This window comes from Macaca nemestrina, chromosome 17 (assembly GCF_043159975.1).
Source record: "Macaca nemestrina isolate mMacNem1 chromosome 17, mMacNem.hap1, whole genome shotgun sequence".
Lineage (NCBI taxonomy): Eukaryota > Metazoa > Chordata > Mammalia > Primates > Cercopithecidae > Macaca > Macaca nemestrina.
The window spans coordinates 7,553,388-7,572,689 of record NC_092141.1 but is presented as its reverse complement, the minus strand read 5'-3'; the positions used below and the strand labels follow the sequence as shown (position 1 = coordinate 7,572,689).

At 56.4% G+C, this 19,302-nt stretch overlaps 2 protein-coding genes across 7 annotated transcripts; one reads left to right on the top strand and one right to left on the bottom strand.

Moving 5' to 3' along the window:
- The first annotated feature begins 4,605 nt into the window (after positions 1-4,605).
- LOC105473446 (phospholipid scramblase 3) lies at positions 4,606-9,468 on the top strand. 5 transcript variants are annotated; one of them, XM_011727287.3, is made up of 8 exons: positions 4,678-4,727; positions 5,059-5,114; positions 5,383-5,618; positions 5,710-5,752; positions 5,855-6,075; positions 6,266-6,427; positions 8,422-8,583; positions 8,775-9,468. In XM_011727287.3, the coding sequence occupies exons 2-8, from the start codon at positions 5,108-5,110 to the stop codon at positions 8,829-8,831; spliced, it is 888 nt and encodes a 295-aa protein (XP_011725589.1). In that variant the 5' UTR covers positions 4,678-4,727; positions 5,059-5,107; the 3' UTR covers positions 8,832-9,468. The 5 variants fall into 5 exon arrangements, with proteins under 5 accessions (XP_070938389.1, XP_070938390.1, XP_011725589.1 ...); XM_011727280.3 differs by having other exon boundaries at positions 4,933-5,114; XM_011727274.3 differs by having other exon boundaries at positions 4,679-4,727; positions 4,937-5,114.
- LOC105473466 (tyrosine kinase non receptor 1) lies at positions 9,429-19,032 on the bottom strand. Of its 2 annotated transcripts, XM_071082287.1 has the most exons (13): positions 18,940-19,032; positions 16,719-16,972; positions 16,488-16,558; positions 16,192-16,383; positions 15,944-16,099; positions 15,547-15,830; positions 15,044-15,314; positions 12,865-12,959; positions 12,363-12,527; positions 12,059-12,138; positions 10,499-10,797; positions 10,320-10,415; positions 9,429-10,232 (listed from the first exon to the last, which is right to left on the bottom strand). In XM_071082287.1, exons 2-13 carry the CDS (start codon positions 16,879-16,881, stop codon positions 10,119-10,121), a joined length of 1,986 nt encoding a protein of 661 aa, XP_070938388.1. In that variant the 5' UTR covers positions 16,882-16,972; positions 18,940-19,032; the 3' UTR covers positions 9,429-10,118. The 2 variants fall into 2 exon arrangements, with proteins under 2 accessions (XP_070938388.1, XP_011725594.2); XM_011727292.3 differs by lacking the exon at positions 18,940-19,032 and having other exon boundaries at positions 16,719-17,500.
- Between the last annotated feature and the right edge of the window lie 270 nt (positions 19,033-19,302).

The following is a 19,302-nucleotide window of genomic DNA, read 5'->3' as shown; positions in this document are numbered from 1 at the left end:
ACCTAGTTACTTGGAAGGCTACAGTGGGAGAATAGCTACAGTTCCGGCATTCAAGAGCAGCCTGGGCAACATAGTGAGATGCTGTCTCTAAAAAAAAAAAAAATATCCCAGCACTTTGGGAGGCCGAGGCGGGTGGATGACCTGAGGTCAGGAGTTCAAGAACAGTCTGGCCAAAGTGGTGAAACCCCATCTCTACTAATAATACAAAAATTAGCCAGGTGTGGTGGCAGGCACCTGTAATCCCAGCTACTCAGGAGGCTGAGGCAGGAGAATCGCTTAAACCTGGGAGGCCATTGCACTCCAGCCTGGTGAACGAGAGCAAAACTCCATCAAAAATAATAATAATAATAATAATATAGGCCGGGCGCGGTGGCTCAAGCCTGTAATCCCAGCACTTTGGGAGGCCGAGACGGGCGGATCACGAGGTCAGGAGATCGAGACCATCCTGGCTAACACAATGAAACCCCGTCTCTACTAACAAAATATAAAAAACTAGCCGGGCGAGGTGGCGGGCGCCTGTAGTCCCAGCTACTCGGGAGGCTGAGGCAGGAGAATGGTGGGAACCCAGGAGGCGGAGCTTGCAGTGAGCTGAGATCTGGCCACTGCACTCCAGCCTGGGTGACAGAGCGAGACTCGGCCTCAAAAAAAAAAAAAAAAAAAAAAAAAAATATATATATATATATATAATAATAATGTGGTGGTATATGCCTGTAGTCCCAGGTACTTGAGAGGCTGAGGCATGAGGATAGCTTGAGCCTAATAATTTTTTTTTTTTTTTTTTTTTGAGATGGAGTCTTGCTCTGTCCCCCAGGCTGGAGTGCAGTGGCGCAATCTCGGCTCACTGCAAGCTCCACCTCCCGGGTTCACGCCATTCTCCTGCCCGCCACCGTGCCCGGCTGATTTTTTGTATTTTTAGTAGAGACGGAGTTTCACCATGGTCTCAATCTCCTGACCTTGTGATCCGCCCGCCTCGGCCTCCCAAAGTGCTGGGATTACAGGTGTGTGCCACCGCGCCCGGCCTTTGTTTTTGTTTGAGACGTAATCTTGCTCTGTTGCCCAGGCTGGAATGCGGTGATGCGATCTCAGCTTGCTGCAGCCTCCACCTCTTGGGTTCAAGCGATTCTCATGCCTCAGCCTCCTGAGTAGCTGGAATTACAGGAATGTGCCATCACGCCTGGATAATGTTTTTGTATTTTTAGTGGAGACAGGGTTTCACTGTGTTGGCCAGGCTGGTCTCAAACTCCTGATCTTCAGTGCTCTGCCTGCCTGGGCAGAGTGGGATTAGAGATGTGAAGTGCTGGAATTAGAGGTGTGAGCCACTGTGCCCGTCTGAGCCTAGGAGTTTGAGGCTGCAGTGATCTCTGATGGTGCCACTACACTTTATCCTGGGTGACAAGAGCGAGACCTCAGTCTCATAAATAAATAAATAGGCTGGGTGTGATGGCCCACACCTGTAATCTCAGCAATTTGGGAGGCTGAGGCAGGTGCACTGCTGGAGCCCAGGAGTTCAAGACCAGCCTAGGCAACATGGCAAAACCCCGTCTCTACAAAAAGTACAAAAATTAGCTGGACATTTGAAGGGGTGGCGTGCCCCTCCACACCTGTGGGTGTTTCTCGTTAGGTGGAACGAGAGACTTGAGAAAAGAAATAAGACACAGAGACAAAGTATAGAGAAAGAAAAGCGGGGGCCCACGGGACCGGCGCTCAGCTTACAGAGGACCCATGCCGGCACCGGTCTCTGAGTTCCCTTAGTATTTATTGATAATTATCTTTGCCATCTTAAAGATAAGGGAGTGGCAGGACAATAGGATCATTGTAGGGAGGAAATCGGCAGTAAGACATATGAACAAAAACCTCTGTGACGTGAGTAAGTTTAAAGGAAAATGCTGTGCCTTGAGATGCATATGCAAACATCTCCATAAACCTCTTAGCATTATTGTTTCAGTCTATCACATGGGGAGAAACCTTGGACAACACCTAGCTTTCCTAGGCAGAGGTCCCTGCGACCTTTGGCCGTGTATGTGTCCCTGGGTAGTTGAAATTAAGAGAATGGTGATGACTTTTAACCAGCAAGCTGCCTTCAGGCACTTGTTTAACAAAGACACATCCTGCACAGCCCAAAATCCATTAAACCTTGAGTCACCCCAGCACATGTCTCTTGCAAGGACAAGGTTGGGGGTAGGGTCACAGATTAACAGCATCTCAAATACAGAACAAAATGGAGTCTCTTACATCTACTTTTTTCTATATAGACACAGTAACAGGCTGATCTCTTTCTTTTCCCACAGACATTGTGGCACACGCCTGTAGTCCCAGCTACTCCGGAGGCTGAGGTGGGAGGATGCCTTGATCCTGGGAAGCAGAAGTTGTAATGAGTGGAGATCATGCCACTGCATTCCAGCCTGGGCAACAGAGCAAGACGCTGTCTCAATAAACAAATAAATAAATAAACAAACAAACCCTCAGAGGGGACCTCCAGAGTGGCCTAAAGGGGCTGGGTACGGTGGCTCAGGCCTGTAATCCCAGCACTTTGGGAGGCCAAGGTGTAAGGATCACTTGAGGCCAAGAGTTTGAGACCAGCCTGGCCAACATGGTGAAACCCTGTCTCTACTAAAAATACAAAAATTAGCCGGGTGTAGTGGCTGTAGTCCTGGCTGCTTGGGAGGCTGAGGCAGAAGAATTGCTTGAGCCTGGGAGGTGGAGGTTGCAGCGAGCCAAGATCGTGCCACTGCACTCTGGGCTGGGCGACAGAGCGAGACTCTCAAAAAAACAGAAAAACCAGAGTGACCCAAAGGTCCAGTGGCAGAGCCAAGGCTGGGTCTGCAGGCTCCTTCCTCCCAGTCCACTGCTCTCACTGCATTTCCATCCTTCATCTCAGGTGGCATCTAGGGCCCAGGGGGAACCTCCACATGGAGAACCACTGTTGCAGTACTCTCACATCTCTTCTCCCTCCAGACCCTCCAACACTTACCATCTCAGGGTATAATTCAGTGAACTAAAAGGCCATGTGTGATCTGGCCCCCTGTGACCTCTCTGACCTTCCCCTTGTTAACTCCATTCCAGTCTCACTGGTCTTCTGCCTCAGGACCTTTGCCCTTGCTGTTCCCTCTGCCTGAAACACTTACCCAGTAATCTGCACAGCTCAGTCCCTCACCTCCTTTAGGTTCTGGGTCAACTATTGCCTTCTTTTTTTTTTTTGAGACGGAGTCTTGCTCTGTCCCCAGGCTGGAGTGCAGTAGCAAGATCTCAGCTCACTGCAACCTCCGTCTCCCAGGTTCAAGCGATTCCCCTGCCTCAGCCTCCGGAGTAGCTGGGACTACAAGCACCCGCCACCACACCTGGCTAATTTTTTTTTTGTATTTTAGTAGAGACGGGGTTTCACCATGTTGGCCAGGATGGTCTCCATCTCCTGACCTTCTGATTCACCCGCCTCGGCCTCCCAAAGTGCTGGGCTTACAGGTGTGAGCCACCGCGCCTGGCCTAACTATTGCCTGATTGGTGATGCCTTCGTAGCCTGACTTTATTTATTTATTTATTTATTTATTTATTTATTTAGAGATGGAGTCTCGCTCTGTTGCCCAGGCTGAAGTGCAATGGCGCGATCTCGGCTCACTGCAACCTCTGCCTCCCGGGTTCAAGAGATTCTCCTGCCTCAGCCTCCCGCGTAGCTGGGACTACAGGCGCCTGCCACCACGCCCGGCTAATTTTTGCATTTTTAGTAGAGATGAGTTTTCGCCATGTTAGCCAGGCCTGGTCTCAAACTTGTGACCTCAGGTGATCCGCCCACCTCTGCCTCCCAAAGTGCTGGGATTACAGGCGTGAGCCACCGCGCCCCGCCACGATCTTTCTAAAACACACATTTGAACTTCTTTGTTCTAAAAATGTCTCGGTGGACTCCTTGCTGCCCGTGGGGCCAAATCCCAGCTTCCGCACAACCCGCCGTGTATGTGGACTGCACTCCGTCTCTAAACTCATCTCTTGCGTCACTGAGCCAGTGCTCCCCAAGGCCAGGACTGGTCCTGGCTTAGGATCCAGTCGAAGAGACTCGTCTAGGGGGTCTTTTCTGACCGCGCGTCCTCCTCTGGCCCTCTAGGCGGCCTGAGCACGCTCACTGACACCGTTTGGCGGCTTGTCACCTGCGTGGCTTGGGCACCTGCAGAAACTGCTGTTGCTGCGAGGTGCCCGTGTGGGTCACCGCTGCGCCAGTGAGAGAAGACGGCGAGGTCGCCCCTGGGAGGCAGAAGGCGAGCCAGGAGCCAGTCCTGGAAGCCAATGAGTGAGTGTGAAGGGTGTTCCGCTGCGTCAGCGAGGCCCGACCGCCCTTGGGAGGAGGAGCCCAGGGGCCAGCGCGGCGCTGGCCGCCCTCGCCTCCCACCAAGGGCGCTGAGCACGCAAGCCGCCGACCTGGCGGGGTTCGCGGGGCCCGGGCCCAGCCCCCGCCTCCCCCAGGCGCTCCTACTCTCCGGGCATCTGCAGTCCGAGCGGAAGGGGCGGGAACGCCGGCGACGCTGAGGAGCAACGCACACGCTCGGCCTCCCGGGGCAGCTGACCGCCTCCTTCTTCCCCGCACAGACGCACCGCCCAGGAGGGGGCGGGCCCGGCGGGTCGGGGGGGCGGGGCCGGGGTCGGGGGGCGGGGCCGGGGTCCGAGCTCCGGCCCGCCTCTGCCTCCGCCAGCTCCTGTGAGCCGCCGAGTGCTAGGCACCCGGGCTGTTCTGAGGGCTCCAGGTGAGCGGGGGCACAGAGGGGTCAGGGAGACCGCCCTCGAGGTGGGGCTGTCGGTCTGACCGCGGGTCCATCTGTCCTGCCGTCCGCCCACAACCTCCTCCGCAGGATGGGAGAACAAAGGGAGGGGGCGGTTCTGGGGCCCCCGAGGGAATCCTGGGTCCCAGGTACCCAGCCCCGCCCGCTGACACTTTGGTTTCTCCCCGAGTCAGAGGCGCCGCCCAAGAGACCCTGGGCCCGCGCCGGGCGCAGCTGCCTCTCCGCATTTGCCTGTCCGTCTTTGTGTCTGTCTCTGTGTCTGTCTGGCTATCTCCGAGTTTGCCTCCGCTTCCAGAACTAAGCCATCCAGACACCATCATCCCGAAACCTCAAGCCCTTCTCCCATGGCAGGTAAGTGTGCGCGCAAGTCCGGGGGTCTCCGTTATCCCCCCACGGACTTGAGAGCCGGGTGCGAACACATCCTCCCGGAATGTGCTCGGACTGGCTGGGTGGGGCCCCTCCCTTCCTTCCGGGGAACCTCCACCCTGCTCCCCTGCCCCATCTTTCTCTGCGTCTTGCCACCACGTTTCCCCCGAAGCCTTGCGGCCCATGGGCTGAAGAATAAGGGGATGAGGCCTTGGGTCCCTTTCTAATCCATCCTGCCCCCACCGCTTTACAGGCTACTTGCCCCCCAAAGGCTACGCCCCTTCGCCCCCACCTCCCTACCCTGTCACCCCTGGGTACCCGGAGCCGGCGCTACATCCTGCGCCCGGGCAGGCGCCAGTGCCTGCCCAGGTACCTGCCCCAGCTCCCGGCTTCGCCCTCTTCCCCTCGCCCGGTCCCGTGGCCTCGGGGTCTGCTGCCCCCTTCTTGCCACTGCCTGGGGTGCCTTCCGGCCTCGAATTCCTGGTGCAGGTGAGTGGGAAGGAGTGAGGGAGGATGACTGGGAGGGGACCTGGGCGTCCAGATGGGCCAGCTGATGTGCGCGCCGCCCCTCTCTTTCCAGATTGATCAGATTTTGATTCACCAGAAGGCTGAGCGAGTGGAAAGTGAGTAGAAGGAGTGGGAGGTTGGACCTCATGATGGTGGCCCGGATGGTGGGCTCCTGGGCGCGCGAGGCTCTATAAGTCTCCTTGTGTCACCCCGGGCAGCGTTCCTAGGCTGGGAGACCTGTAACCGCTATGAACTGCGCTCTGGGGCCGGGCAGCCCCTGGGTCAGGCGGCCGAGGAGAGCAACTGCTGCGCCCGTCTGTGCTGTGGCGCCCGCCGGCCGCTGCGTGTCCGCCTGGCCGACCCCGGGGACCGCGAGGTGCTCCGTTTGCTCCGCCCGCTGCACTGTGGCTGCAGCTGCTGCCCCTGTGGCCTCCAGGAGGTGGGAGGAGGAATGGGTCCAGGAGGGCGGGCCTTGGTGGGGCGGGACAATGATGAGGTCCACCTGAGATGAGGCCTGGATCAGGTGGGAGTGGGCAGGTGGGAATGGGAGGTTTAGTGAGGGCCAAGTAGACACATGATAGAGCTGGGACCCCTGCCTCCGCAGTGACCCTGTCTGCTTCCCACTCCAGATGGAAGTACAGGCTCCCCCAGGCACCACTATCGGCCACGTGCTACAGACCTGGCATCCCTTCCTCCCCAAGTTCTCCATCCAGGATGCCGATCGCCAGACAGTCCTGCGAGTGGTGGGGCCCTGCTGGACCTGTGGCTGTGGCACAGACACCAACTTTGAGGTATCAGGAATACTAGAGGTTCTTGGGACCTTCGTAAACCTAGATGATGCTTCCATGAGGCAGGATAGTTAACACTAAGGTCAAGACCCTGAGCTCATCAATCCAAATCCACTGTGACTCCGACCACATTTGCAGCATTCCTCCATTTGGAAATAGAATGGCCCCGTGGTCTTATAAAAGTGTAACAACGAGGATTTCATCTTCAGGAGCAATGTTGATTATTACACGTGGCCCTGAGATGGGCAGAAAAAAAAAAATCTAAGGCCAGCCTGGATTTGGGGTGAAGGATGCTTAAGTCTGTGTGGGCTGGGCCCATGTGGCTGCTGTGTATGAGTTTGTGAGCCCAGGCCCTGGAGCAAGCACAATTTTAACATGTTAACATCCTGTGGCCTGCCCTGCTACAGTAGAATCCACATGCCCCTGCCATTCTGATATCCAATATATCCTTCTCACATTTCTGTCACCAACCTGGAAGCTGGAGATCCCAAGTGGTGAGAATTTCAGAGAAAGGTGAGGCCTGGGAAGCACCTTGGTTTCTAGAAGACAAAGGCACTCCACAGACCCTTGAGTTCTTTTTTTTGTTTTTTTTTTTTGTTTGTTTGTTTTGAGACGGAGTCTTGCTCTTGTTGCCCAGGTGGGAGTGCAATGGCATGATCTCGGCTCACCGCAATCTTCGCCTCCCAGGTTCAAGCAATTCTCCTGCCTCAACCTCCCGAGTAGCTGGCGTTACAGGCATGTGCCGCCATGTCCGGCTAATTTTGTATTTTTAGTAGACATGAGGTTTCTCCATGTTGGTCAGGCTGGCCTCAAACTCCTGACCTCAGGTGATCCACCCGCCTCAGCCTCCCAAAGTGCTGGGATTACAGGCATGAGCCACCACACCTGGCCGACCCTTGAGTTGTTTAAGGGATAATTCCTTGTGCATATAAGGGAGAAACAACTGGTATAATCCAGTAGACTTTCCAACGCTTCTAATGAGGTACCTACCTAAGGTTACTTTGCAAAAATGAGTCACCTTGGTAGCCAGAGGGAGATTCCGTGATGGGAACCAGTTGGGAATAAGATGTAATAACTGTGTGATCTCCGGATGGGAATGTATAGGCTGTGGGGTTCTCATAGGGCCAGTGTCCCTTTTACATAATTATAAATGATCCATACTTGAGGCTGCACCCTTAGGACCACGGCAGGAAGTGCCCCAGAGCTGTAGGACAGTGCAGGAAGGGGATGGGAATGACACAAAAGGAAATCACTCCAGTTCTAATCCCAGAGAATGAGCACAGGAAAAGGACCAGGAAGTCACGGGGAGTAACTACCCACATCGGCATGGCCTGTTGCTGTGTGGCTCAGAGAAGCCAGTGGAAATTGTGGTCCTCAAAGGCTACTGACTGCTGCCCCTCCCCACAGTAGATAGGTGTGTATCCCCTCTAGATGAGGCTCTCATGCAGTGCTGGGCAAGACCCTCCCCTACTTTGCAGATTAGAGAAAAGGTATTCTTTGGGGTAGACAGCCTTCTAGGAGCCTTCTTGGCTGGTGAAGTACAGCCAGGATTCTGGTAGCTTTCCTTGCCCTTTTGGCCAGGTTACTTTGTGCAGGGCATAAACTGTGCCAGTTGTGGGTGGCAGGGGCATTGGGAACCAGAGCAAACCTAGCAAACAGCCATACCCTAAGGGGGTTGGATGATATCATGCTTCCATTTCTCCCACCACTGATGTTCAGTTATGTCATGCATCGCCTTTGGATAGCAGCAGATCTGAGTCTGAATCCTAATTTTGGGTACAGACTCACAGCGTGATCTAGGGTGCCTCAGTTTCCCCAGCTGTCATACTCTGTGATGGGAACCTGTTGGGAAAGCAATCACTGGGTGACCTCTAGAGGGGAAGATTCACTAGTGGAGACCCTGCAAATCCATATATGCGACTGTGGGAGTGAGACTGGAGCAGGTGAGACTGGCTGCCTCCTCCTTAGTTGGGTCCTTCCTCCCTCCCGGCTAACAGGTGAAGACTCGGGATGAATCCCGCAGTGTGGGCCGCATCAGCAAGCAGTGGGGGGGCCTGGTCCGAGAAGCCTTCACGGATGCAGATGACTTTGGCCTACAGTTCCCGCTGGACCTGGATGTGAGGGTGAAGGCTGTGCTGCTGGGAGCCACGTTCCTCATTGTGAGTTGGCTGCCCCTGCCCCTACCTCCTGCCTGTCCTTTGCTGTCATTCGAAGCTTTATGCATTTCCTGGCCTCTTGCTAGGGGAAAGTCAGGGATAGGTGTTGTGGGGGTTGAGGTTCCAGAGCTGGCCTGTGACAGCTGAGCTGGCTGGCCCAGCCGAATCTCCCGTTGACAGTGGCCTCCTCTTAGGACTACATGTTCTTTGAGAAGCGAGGAGGCGCGGGGCCTTCTGCTGTCACCAGTTAGAGGCCACCATGGTGTGAGGAGACCATCACCTCGACGAGAACTCCAGATGGTCGCCTGCCCTGGCCCCTCCTCCGGGCAGCCCCTTTCCTCCATGTACACTGCAGGGGACAGAAGGGGGCCCCCATCCCTACCCTGCTCCCTGGCCTCCTGCCCCTGTGGTACCCAAGGAGGAGTATGTATGAGAGCCCCTCTCCTGCTACCTCCCACCATTGTCCCAGCAGTCCCTTGGCACACAGGCATATCAGCTTTCACACTTTCCCCATGCACCCCCTCCCACCCCCTTCCAGGGCCTCTGCTCCAAAGGAGGCCTCTGGAACCCAGGACTCTGGGGTTTTACAAGAGGGCTGGGGTGGGGAAGGGCAAGCTGCACCAAAGACGGTGGACATAGCCACTCCCCCAGCATCTGCTTGGCCAATTAGTTCAGCCTCAGACCATGGCACTTCAACGGGGTCTCCACCTCCCCATCAACAGCTGCAGGGGGACCCCAGTGCCAACTTCCTCTCCCACTAGGGCCCTGCCCTCAGCTGGTGCTTGCTGCGATTCCTGTGCCTTATGTAACCGCCCTTCCTTCCCTTGCCCTAGGAAAAAGGCTGCATCTTTATATGTTACATTCATATAAACTTTGTAACTTTTTGGACATTGAAAGATGTATGTAATAGGGGAGGGTAGAAGGAGTTGATATGGGAAAAAACAAAGGGGAATGTGAGAGCTGGGCTGGGGCAGGGGCTAGCCCATCTCATAATCCATACTACCCGCATCAAATGTCCTTGAGTGCAAGAGAGCAATCGTCATCACCCACGATGGCCCTGGACCAAATGAAGGCAGTTTGGGCCTATACCTCAAGTCAATATGGCGGCTTCCATCATCCAGGATGGCTGCCCCACAGAGTCCAGTGTGGTAGCTGATGGCAGTTCAGGATGGCTGTTCGCATGGTCCAGTGTGACCCCTTGATCTTCTGTAGTGAGTAGAAGCTTCCTCTGGATATGATGTATAGCAGCTCTTTTCCTCCAAGTCCTCTTGTTTGAGAATGTAGTGGGCAGACTAGATCCTTCTTGGCCAAGCCAAAGGAGCTTCAGCCTTCAGAAGCCAAGGAGCATAGGAGGGAGGAGACATTTGCCAGTGCCCAACCCTGGGCTCCTCCTCCACGTGCCTATAGCAGGTAGGATCTCCCCAGGTGGAAAGTCTACCCCCGTCAAGACCTTGTTCTGGTTCTGCTTAGTCCCATGTGGCCAGGCCCTCAGGGGCCTAGGTGTTTCATGCTGGTGTCCAGGCTCGCAGAAGCTGAGCTCAGGGCCTGGCTAGGACATAGCGGCTGGCAGCTGAGAGGTCCCACTGGTAATGCTCCAGGATGCGCCGGCAGTCAGCTCTGGACCGGCTACTCAGGTGGAAGAGCTGGTCTACCTGTGGAAGCAGGAGGGTGGGCTGCAGCTGACTGCCAGGTTGCAGGGGCAGGAGAGGAGGGACCCCAAGAGAAGGGACTGGCTTTACCTTGAGGTTCCGGATGGCAGAAACCACATCTCCACCAGTGGCTCCTAGTGCTGTCTGGCACTCCTGGTGGGTGACCCCATGTACACTCAGCTCCACCTGTAACAGACAAAGCCCCACTCAGGCCCCTGCCCCTGCCTGTAGCCCCTTGTGGCCACCAGGCCGTTTCAGTGAGACCTCACCTCCATAATCTTCCTCTGCAACTCAGGATCAGGCGAGAGGCCTCCAGAGAGGGCGGCGGCTTTACTGGCTCCAGGCGCTCCCATGGGGTGATTGTGTGGGGGTTTTCTTTTGGGCCAGGGAAGCCTCTCCCTAGGGGGCTGGCTGGGCTGAGGAGAGCTAGAGGATAAAGGTGGGCGTGGAGGCAGGCCAGGGGGTCCCTGGGGCACAGCTCTGGCTTGTCGAATTTCGGGGGGGCTTGAACCACCCCCTGTGGGGCGAGGACCCAGGGACAGAACTGACTCCAGACTCCTGGAAATGCCTGCACAGTTGAGAAAGAAACAACTTGATCTCGGCTCGCTGCAGCCTCCACCTCCTGGGCTCAAGCGATCCTCCCACCTCAGCCTCCCGAGTAGCTGTGACTACAGGTGCATGCCACTACGACTGGCTAATTTTTGTATTTTTGTAGAGACGGGGTTTCAGCACATTGCCCAGACTGGTCTCAAACTCCCGGACTCAAGCCATCCGCCCACCTTGGGCTCCCAAAGTGCTGGGATTGCAGGCGTGAGCCACCATGCCTGGCCCCACTCTCTGTCTTTGTCTGCGCGGAGCTGGATGGTTTTGCAAGCATTTGCAGATGAGCTAGCCAGCCCTGTCCCTGGGTGGTTCATGTGTCAGGTGGGACAATGAGACAGATGTGCAAATGGACACCAAGGCCTAGGCAGAGGGCCCAGAGAACTCAGAGCTCAGGGCCCAGAGTGTGGAGGTGCTCTACAGTAGGGAAGGCAGGAGGGCTTCCTATTTTTTAAGATTCCACAGTAGGCCGGGCGCAGTGGCTCACACCTGTAATCCCAGCACTTTAGGAGGCCAAGGTGGGTGGATCACGAGGTCAGGAGATCGAGACCATCCTGAAAAACCAGTGAAACCCCGTCTCTCCTAAAAATACAAAAAATTAGCCGAGCGTGGTGGCAGGCGCCTGTAGTCCCAGCTACTCAGGAGGCTGAGGCAGGAGAATGGCACAAACTTGGGAGGCAGAGCTTGCAATGAGCCGAGATCACGCCACTGCACTCCAGCCTGGGCAACAGAGCGAGACTCCGTCTCAAGACAAAAAAAAAAAAAAAAGATTCCGTAGTATAGGGCTGGGTGCAGTGGCTCACGCCTGTAATCCCAGCACTTTGGGAGGCCAGGGTGGGCAGATCACCTGAGGTCGGGAGTTCAAGGCCAACCTGGGCAACATGGTGAAACCTCATCTCTACTAAAAATACAAAATTAGCCGGGCGTGGTAGCGCATGCCTGTAGTCCCAGCTAGTCGGGAGGCCGAGCCAGGAGAATCACTTGAACCCGGGAGGTGGAGGTTGTGGTGAGCCAAGATCATGCCATTGCACTCCAGCCTGGGCAAAAAGAGTGAAACTCTGTCTCAAAAAAACAAAAACAAAAAAAGATTTCAAAGTATAGCTAGGATGCCAGGAGACAGAATTCAGAGGAAGGCAATAATAGATGCAAGGGCATGGATCAGGGCAGGGGGTCGGAATTGAAGGGCTGGTCTTGATCTCCTCAGGGACTCTGGAGTCCGCCACACTCACCTTTCATCCTCTCCAGGGGCACGTTTCTCCTCTGGCCCCGTGCTGGGGGCACATCCCAAACATTTGCCTTCTTTCTGTCTCTGTCAGAGAGGGATCCAGTTCATCCTCCACACCAACCCTCCCCACCCCACAGATCAATACACCCTCCCAAAAAAACTCACGGGGGAACCTAGGAGACCCAGCGCCCAGGGTGGAGGCTGCAGCTTCATTCTGGTCCTGTCCCCAAGCTTCCTTTCCAGAGAATCTCCTGGACTTCATCAGTTCTCCCAGCCCACCCCTGTCTCCCACCCTTTCAGGTCCTCACCCATCTATGTTTCCTGGGTGTTGATCTCCCCGGGCAGGGGTGCCTCTGTGAACTGGACGGGTGACTGGCAAGCCCCCCGCATCTGCCAGCGTCACCGCTGAGGCTGGGAAGCTGCCCACTTTGAAGGTGCGACCATTCTGGCCCTTCCAGATTGTAGAGTCAGGGCTGTGGAAAGAGGAGCTGGTAAATGGGATAGGAATAAGAGCAAGAGTTAGGGCTGGGCCCTGGCCTACAGTCAGCTCACTAGGCTATGTGCCTTGGAGCTGCATCTGCCTAGAGGAAGGGAAGCATTTTTCCTAATGCAATAAGGCTCTATGGGCCAGCAGTGGCTCCAGCAGGGAGGCCAGGACCATACTGGAGCTTTCAGGACCCAGTGGGGAGAGGAGATGAGACAGAAGATCCGGGTTAAGGAGCTGGAGAGAAGCAGAGAAGGAAGGGATCAGGAATTAGGTTGGGAGGGTATCCTCCTCCTGAGGATGCTTGGGAGGTACAGGACTGTCACCTGCCCTCGATGACTGTGATGGGGTCACCAGTCTCCATCCTCAGGGCACCTGGCTCTGTGACGTCCCTCACACAGCATCCTTCCGAAGGCCAGGCCTGTGGAGACAGGAGGAAAGGGTGGCTGGGCTTGTGGCCTGAGTCAGAAAGGTAATATGGGAGCAGGAATAAAGAAAAACCCCGGCCGGGCGCGGTGGCTCAAGCCTGTAATCCCAGCACTTTGGGAGGCCGAGACGGGCGGATCACGAGGTCAGGAGATCGAGACCATCCTGGCTAACACGGTGAAACCCCGTCTCTACTAAAAAATACAAAAAACTAGCCGGGCGCGGTGGCGGGCGCCTGTAGTCCCAGCTACTCGGGAGGCTGAGGCAGGAGAATGGCGTAAACCTGGGAGGCGGAGCTTGCAGTGAGCTGAGATCGCGCCACTGCACTCCAGCCTGGGTGACAGAGCCAGACTCCGTCTCAAAAAAAAAAAAAAAGAAAAACCCCGTTCTGTATGTCATCTGTGCTGGGCCCAGGGTGGGACTCTCCCTGTCCCCCAGTTGTAATTCAGTGAGGGAGGCAGACCTGGATCTCATGACAAACAGGTCAGGGCTCAAGGAGCAAGCGAGGGCCCTAACTCTACCTAGGGGGACTAACAGGAGCGTCATCCTGTACACGGCTTTCACTCCTCATCCAGGCCCATCAGATCAGCCTCCCAAGCCCCTCTGGGAAATTTCCACTGCCTCTACCCTCACCCAGACCTCCTCATCTCCCTTCTGCTTCACAGCCACTGTTGCCTACCTGGTCTCCCAGCCTCAGCATCATCCCTCTAATCCATTCTTGCGCCACACCAGAGTGCCGTCACGGGCAGAGTGGCTTGTACCTCCCCTGTTTAGTAGGCTTCCCTGGCTCCCAAATGCCTTCAGAGTAAAGACTAAACTTTAGTGGTAGAGTGTAGCAGCTTAGGGAACAGCTCTGAAGTCAAATTGACTGGCTCAAATCCCAACTCCTCCACTTACCATGTGACTTTAGGTAACTCTCAGTGCCTCAACTGCCCATCAGTAACATGGAGATAATAATAATTACCTCATCCAGGCCGGGCATGGTGGCTCATGCCTGTAATCCCAGCATTTTGGGAGGCTGAGGCGGGTGGATCATTCGAGGTCAGGAGTTCGAGACCAGCCTGGCCAACATGGTGAAACCTCATCTCTACTAAAAATACAAAAATTAGCCAGGCATGGTGGCAGGCGACTGTAGTTCCAGCTACCCAGGAAGCTGAAACAGGAGAATTGCTTGAACCCGGGAAGTGGAGGTTGCAGTGAGCCAAGATCCCACCATTGCACTCCAGCTAGGGTGACAGAGCAAGACTCTGTCTCAAAAGAAAATAATAATAATAATAATTACCTCATCCAATGGTTGAGAGCATTAAATGAGCGAATCTGCATATGCGCCCATGTGAAGCTCACAATGCAGTGTCCTGCACAGGTTAAGTGCTCTACGTGTTAGCTTAACACGCTTTGCAAAGCCCTCCATGACACAGCTCCTGCTCACTCTGCTGCCTCATTATTATTATTATTATTATTTTTTGAGATGGAGTTTCGCTCTTTTTGCCCAGGCTGGAGTGCAACGGCGCGATCTCGGCCCACCACAACCTCTGCCTCCCGGGTTCAAGCAAATTCTCCTGCCTCAGCCTCCCAAGTAGCTGGGATTATAGGCATGCACCACCACGCCCAGCTGATTTTGTATTTTTTAGTAGAGACAGGGTTTCTCCATGTTGGGCAGGCTGGTCTTGAACTCCCAACCTCAGGTGATCTGCCCACCTTTGCCTCCCAAAGTGCTGGGATTACAGAGGTGAGCCACTGCGCCCTGGCCTGCGGCTTCATTACTTCTATTTCTCCCTCCCACACTGAGTCCTTCTCTTCCTCTGCCTGTCAACATGACTGTAACTGAGTGCTGTCTCCTCTATGCCCCTTTTCTGGCCCAGACACAGACCCCAGCCTTTCAGTCTGGGGTCTGTGTATCCCCAAGTTGCCTCCTTAGGGCCCTGATCTCCCTGCAAGTAGGGACTGCATCTGTTTCGCTCAGAGCTGAATCCCAGAGCCCAGCACAGGCATCTGGATATGTTAGTCCTTGCATGGAACCCTGGGAGAGCGAATGGAGGGAAGAGGGACTGTGTATCTAGTGCGGTAGGGGGTTCCCACCTCTTGCAGCAGCCCCTCCAGGTGGGAAAAGCTAGGCCGGTCAGCCGGGTGGGGGGCCCAGCAGCGCAAGGCGAGGGAGTAGAGGGCCCTGGAGCAGACGGGAGGCCTAGGCAGCCTGGCTCTGTCCTCCAGCCGCTGCAGGATGAGGTAGGGTGGGACCCCGGCCCAGGGTTCCTCGCCCCCGGAGAACATCTCCCACAACGTCACCCCAAACATCCACACGTCCGAGGCAGACGAGAAGGCTCCGTGGCGCAGGCTCTCTGGGGCACACCTGCGGAAGGAAGTGGAGCTGAAAGGGGGCCGGACACGTGCTCCTCGGCGGCTCACCTTCCACGGAGCACCCCCGAGTGCTCCCATCTTTCACAAAAGTCCTCTTTTCCTAGGAGGATAACCCTTCTGGTCCCAGCTTCACTCAGAAGCCCGGCCCCCTCCGATCTCCCTCGGCTGCTGCCCTCCGGATTCGCCGGGCTCAGAGCCCGATGCCCCCCCGGGCCCGCGCTCACCATGCGTAGGGGATGGGGCGGGGCCCGCCCATGACGTAGCGGCCCCGAGTGCCGCCCAGAGGCCGCACCAGCCCGAAGTCAGCCACCTTGATGGTGCGGGGCGACGCCAGCAGCAGGTTGCGCGTAGCGAGGTCTCGGTGCACCAGCCCGCGGGACCCCAGGTACGCCATGGCTCCCGCCAATTGCCGCAGGAAGAGGCAGAGCAGGGACACGGGCAGCGGGGGTGTCGGGGCCGAGGCCGTTAGGCGCGCGTGCAGGGAGCCCAGTGGCGCCAGCTCCATCACCTGCAGGAGGGAGCACCGCGCCGCGTGAGCCGGACCCACTGGTCCCAGCTTCCCTCCTGCCGCACTCTCCTGCTGCACGGCTGTCCCGGGAACCAGCGGCTGGATCTGCTCACCATCTGCAGGGGCTGGCCCAGTACAAGGCCGTGCAGACGCAGCACGTGTGGGTGCTCCAAGTTCATCATGACCGATACCTCTCGCAGGAAGTCCCCCAGTTCTGTGCCCATCGGGCCTTCGGGACCTACCCGGAGGGACTTGACAGCCACTGGGACCTGGAGGTAGGGGGAAGCAACTTTAGGCATTGTGGGCATGAAGAACAGAGGGGACAGCCGGCCTGGATGAAGTGGGCTCCCTGGACACTCACACTCTTGCCATTGGGCAGCGTCCACAGCCCTCGGTGCACCACACCGAAGCAGCCCGAACCCAGCAGCTCCCCTCTGCAAACAGCACCCTCTGGGATCAGACACTTGAGGCCCCCCTCTGGCTCAGGGAGGTGCGCTGGGCTGTCGGAGGGCAGGGTGGGCTCCTTGTGCTCAGGAGCAAAACCTCCAAGGATCTGAAACAGGGATGGGAAATCCGGTATGCAGAGCCCTGCACCCCCCTCCCTGCCCCTCAAGCCACCTCATTCCCAGGCCCAAGCTGCCCACTCACAACACACACCTTGTAGACCCAGTTCTTAGACTTAGGCCCGGAACGTAGCCTTTTCAGAGCTTCCGACAGTCTGCGCTGGGCTGTGGGAGGCCAGAATCAGGGCTGGGGTGGAGGTGGGGGTGGGGAAGAGTGCGGAGAGACTTACAGGGAAGAAAAGGGCTGGAAGAGGGTTGTGGTGGGGGAAGGCAACTGATAGGCTGTGGACAGAGACACCAGGGCCTCGGGGCAGGGGTCTCTCACCAGGCCGGCCCATGCCAATGCCGTCCAGGTCCTCGGGCTTTACAAAGTCAAAGTGCTCTGGCCGAGTGACATTAAGCTCCTGAAGGATGGGCCAGTAAAACTGGGCCAGCTGGATGTCCCGGAGCAGCTTCAGTAGCCACAGGGAGCCGGCCTCAGGAAGCATGTCCGGAGAAGGAGTCCCGAAGGATGAGGGCACTCTCCTTCAGATGTTCGGCCCAGGGTAGGCCCTAGAGAGACCGGGTCTCCAGCTCCACCTGCACGTCATCAGAAACACTCAGGTACAGACGGAGGGACACAGCAGAGACAGCCAGGATCCCTGCCACTCACACACACAAATACCAGGTAGAATATTCCCCGTGCCCACGGCATCTGGGTACTCTGTCCCTTCACCTCTGAGTAACCTGCCCTGCTCACACCTGCAATTTTAGCATGCTGCCTGCTCCTACTACAGACTCCAGGTATGTTACCATCCTGACTCTGAAATAGCATGGCACATCATACACCCGGACACCCAGAAACACTGCCCTTTTAGACCTGAGCTACACGGTGGCACACACTCACTCATACACACCTGAGACATCTCCCTTCCTCCAACATGAGACATGTTTGCCTACCACACACACTAGAGATGCCCAGATATGACAACCACACCATACCTCAGGCATGTAGGTAGAGCACACACACACACGAAGGTACACTGCCTCCCACACACTGCCCCACACACACTGAAACCTACAGATATACTGCAAAACATGGCCGAGGCTCCAAAATACATGTCCTCCTTTTTTTTTTTTTTTGAGACGGAGTCTCGCTCTGTCGCCCAGGCTGGAGTGCCATGGCGCTATCTCAGCTCACTGCAAGCTCCGCCTCCTGGGTTCATGCCATTCTCCTGCCTCAGCCTCCCATGTAGCTGGGACTACAGGTGCCTGCCATCACTTACGGCTAATTTTTTGTATTTTTAGTAGAGACGGGGTTTCACTGTGTGAGCTGGGGTAGTCTCGATCTCCTGACCTCGTGATCCGCCTGCCTCGGCCTCCCAAAGTGTGTCCTGTTTTTTTTTTTTTTTTGAGCCAAGTCTCGCTCTCTCATCTAGGCTGGAGTGCAGTGGCATGTTCTCGGCTCACTGCAACCTCTGCCTCCCGGGTTCAAGCAATTCTTCTGCCTCAGTCTCCTGAGTAGCTGGGACTACAGGCGCATGCCACCATGCCCAGCTATTTTTTGTATTTTTAGTAGAGACAGGGTTTCACCATATTGGCCAGGCTGGTCTTGAACTCCTGACCTTGTGATCCGCCCACCTCGGCCACCTAAAGTGCTGGGATTACAGGCGTGAGCCACCGCGCCTGGTCAATATATGTCCTCTTAACGCTGAGACATTCCAGCATGTGGCCACAAAACGCCCAGGCTCATCCATGCCCTTCCATGAGATGTTCCTTGTACATACATGTCACATCCATGGGGCACAGCAGTTCACTGCCTCCAAACACCTAGATACACTGCCCCACACGACTGAGACACAAAAGTCCACATGAACACAACACAGAGACCTGGAGGTACAGTGTGCACACAGCATACCTGAGCTATAGGGGCATACATAGGGCCACCTCAAGCCAAAAGAGGTCCAGGGGTCCTTGCCTCTACTCCACCGGAGGCAGCAACATTTGAAATCAAATCAGGCACTTGTGATGGCCGCTAGGCTTAGGTGCTGCCTATGGAGTCACGGAGGCTGTCAGGTACACAGTCCCACACCTACCTGAACTCAGCCCCAGGCACAGATGCCTGCCGGCAGCCTGAGTCACTAGGTCTAACTTGGCTTCAAAGCAACTCCACCAACCTTTGTTAAATAAGGCTCTGGGCCTCTGGATACTGGCAGCCTGCTCACACTTTCCCTAATACACACCTGGACCCGTCCTTTCCCCTACAATATAAGCAAGGAGGAAGAGGATCGAGGCTGGGCCTAGCTGGAAACGCACAGGTGGGCTCAGAACCGGGCGCGAGCGGGGGTTGGGTTGGGAAGGAGAAAGCCCAGGACCCTGGGGAACCCGGCCCTGCGCGCTCCGTGGGAAGTAGGGAGCGCAGGAGAAGGGAGAGGAGGAAGCGCGGCTGCGGGAGGGAAGGACGTAGGAGAAGGGGACAGGCCCAGCGCCTCCGGGACGCGCCCCCAGCGACGGCTGCTCCGTCGGCCCGCCCCAGCCCGGGCCCCCTGCTCGGTCCGGACCCTCACCTGGTCAAGGCGGAAGCGGCGACTGCGGAACCTCCCAGGCTGCCTGGGCTAAATCCGAGAAGGCGGGACAGGAGTAAATCCCGCGGAGGGCGGGGACCTGGCGGCTGGCCCGGGGCTGGCGAGAGCCGCACCCCGAGTTCCCTGGTGGGACAAGGTGACGGTCGCCAGGGCGGCTGGCAGCCCCTCCCTCCTCTAGACCAGATCGCCCCGACTGTGAGAAGAACCTTTCCCTTCTCCTCTGCTCAACTTCCTTCACGTCTTTCCAGCCTCCTCCGAATAGCTTCCCAGCCCTCCCCAGACTTCACTCCTCTGTTTCTGTTCCCCGTGCCCTCTCGCCAAATCCTTCACCTCTCAGCCAGGACC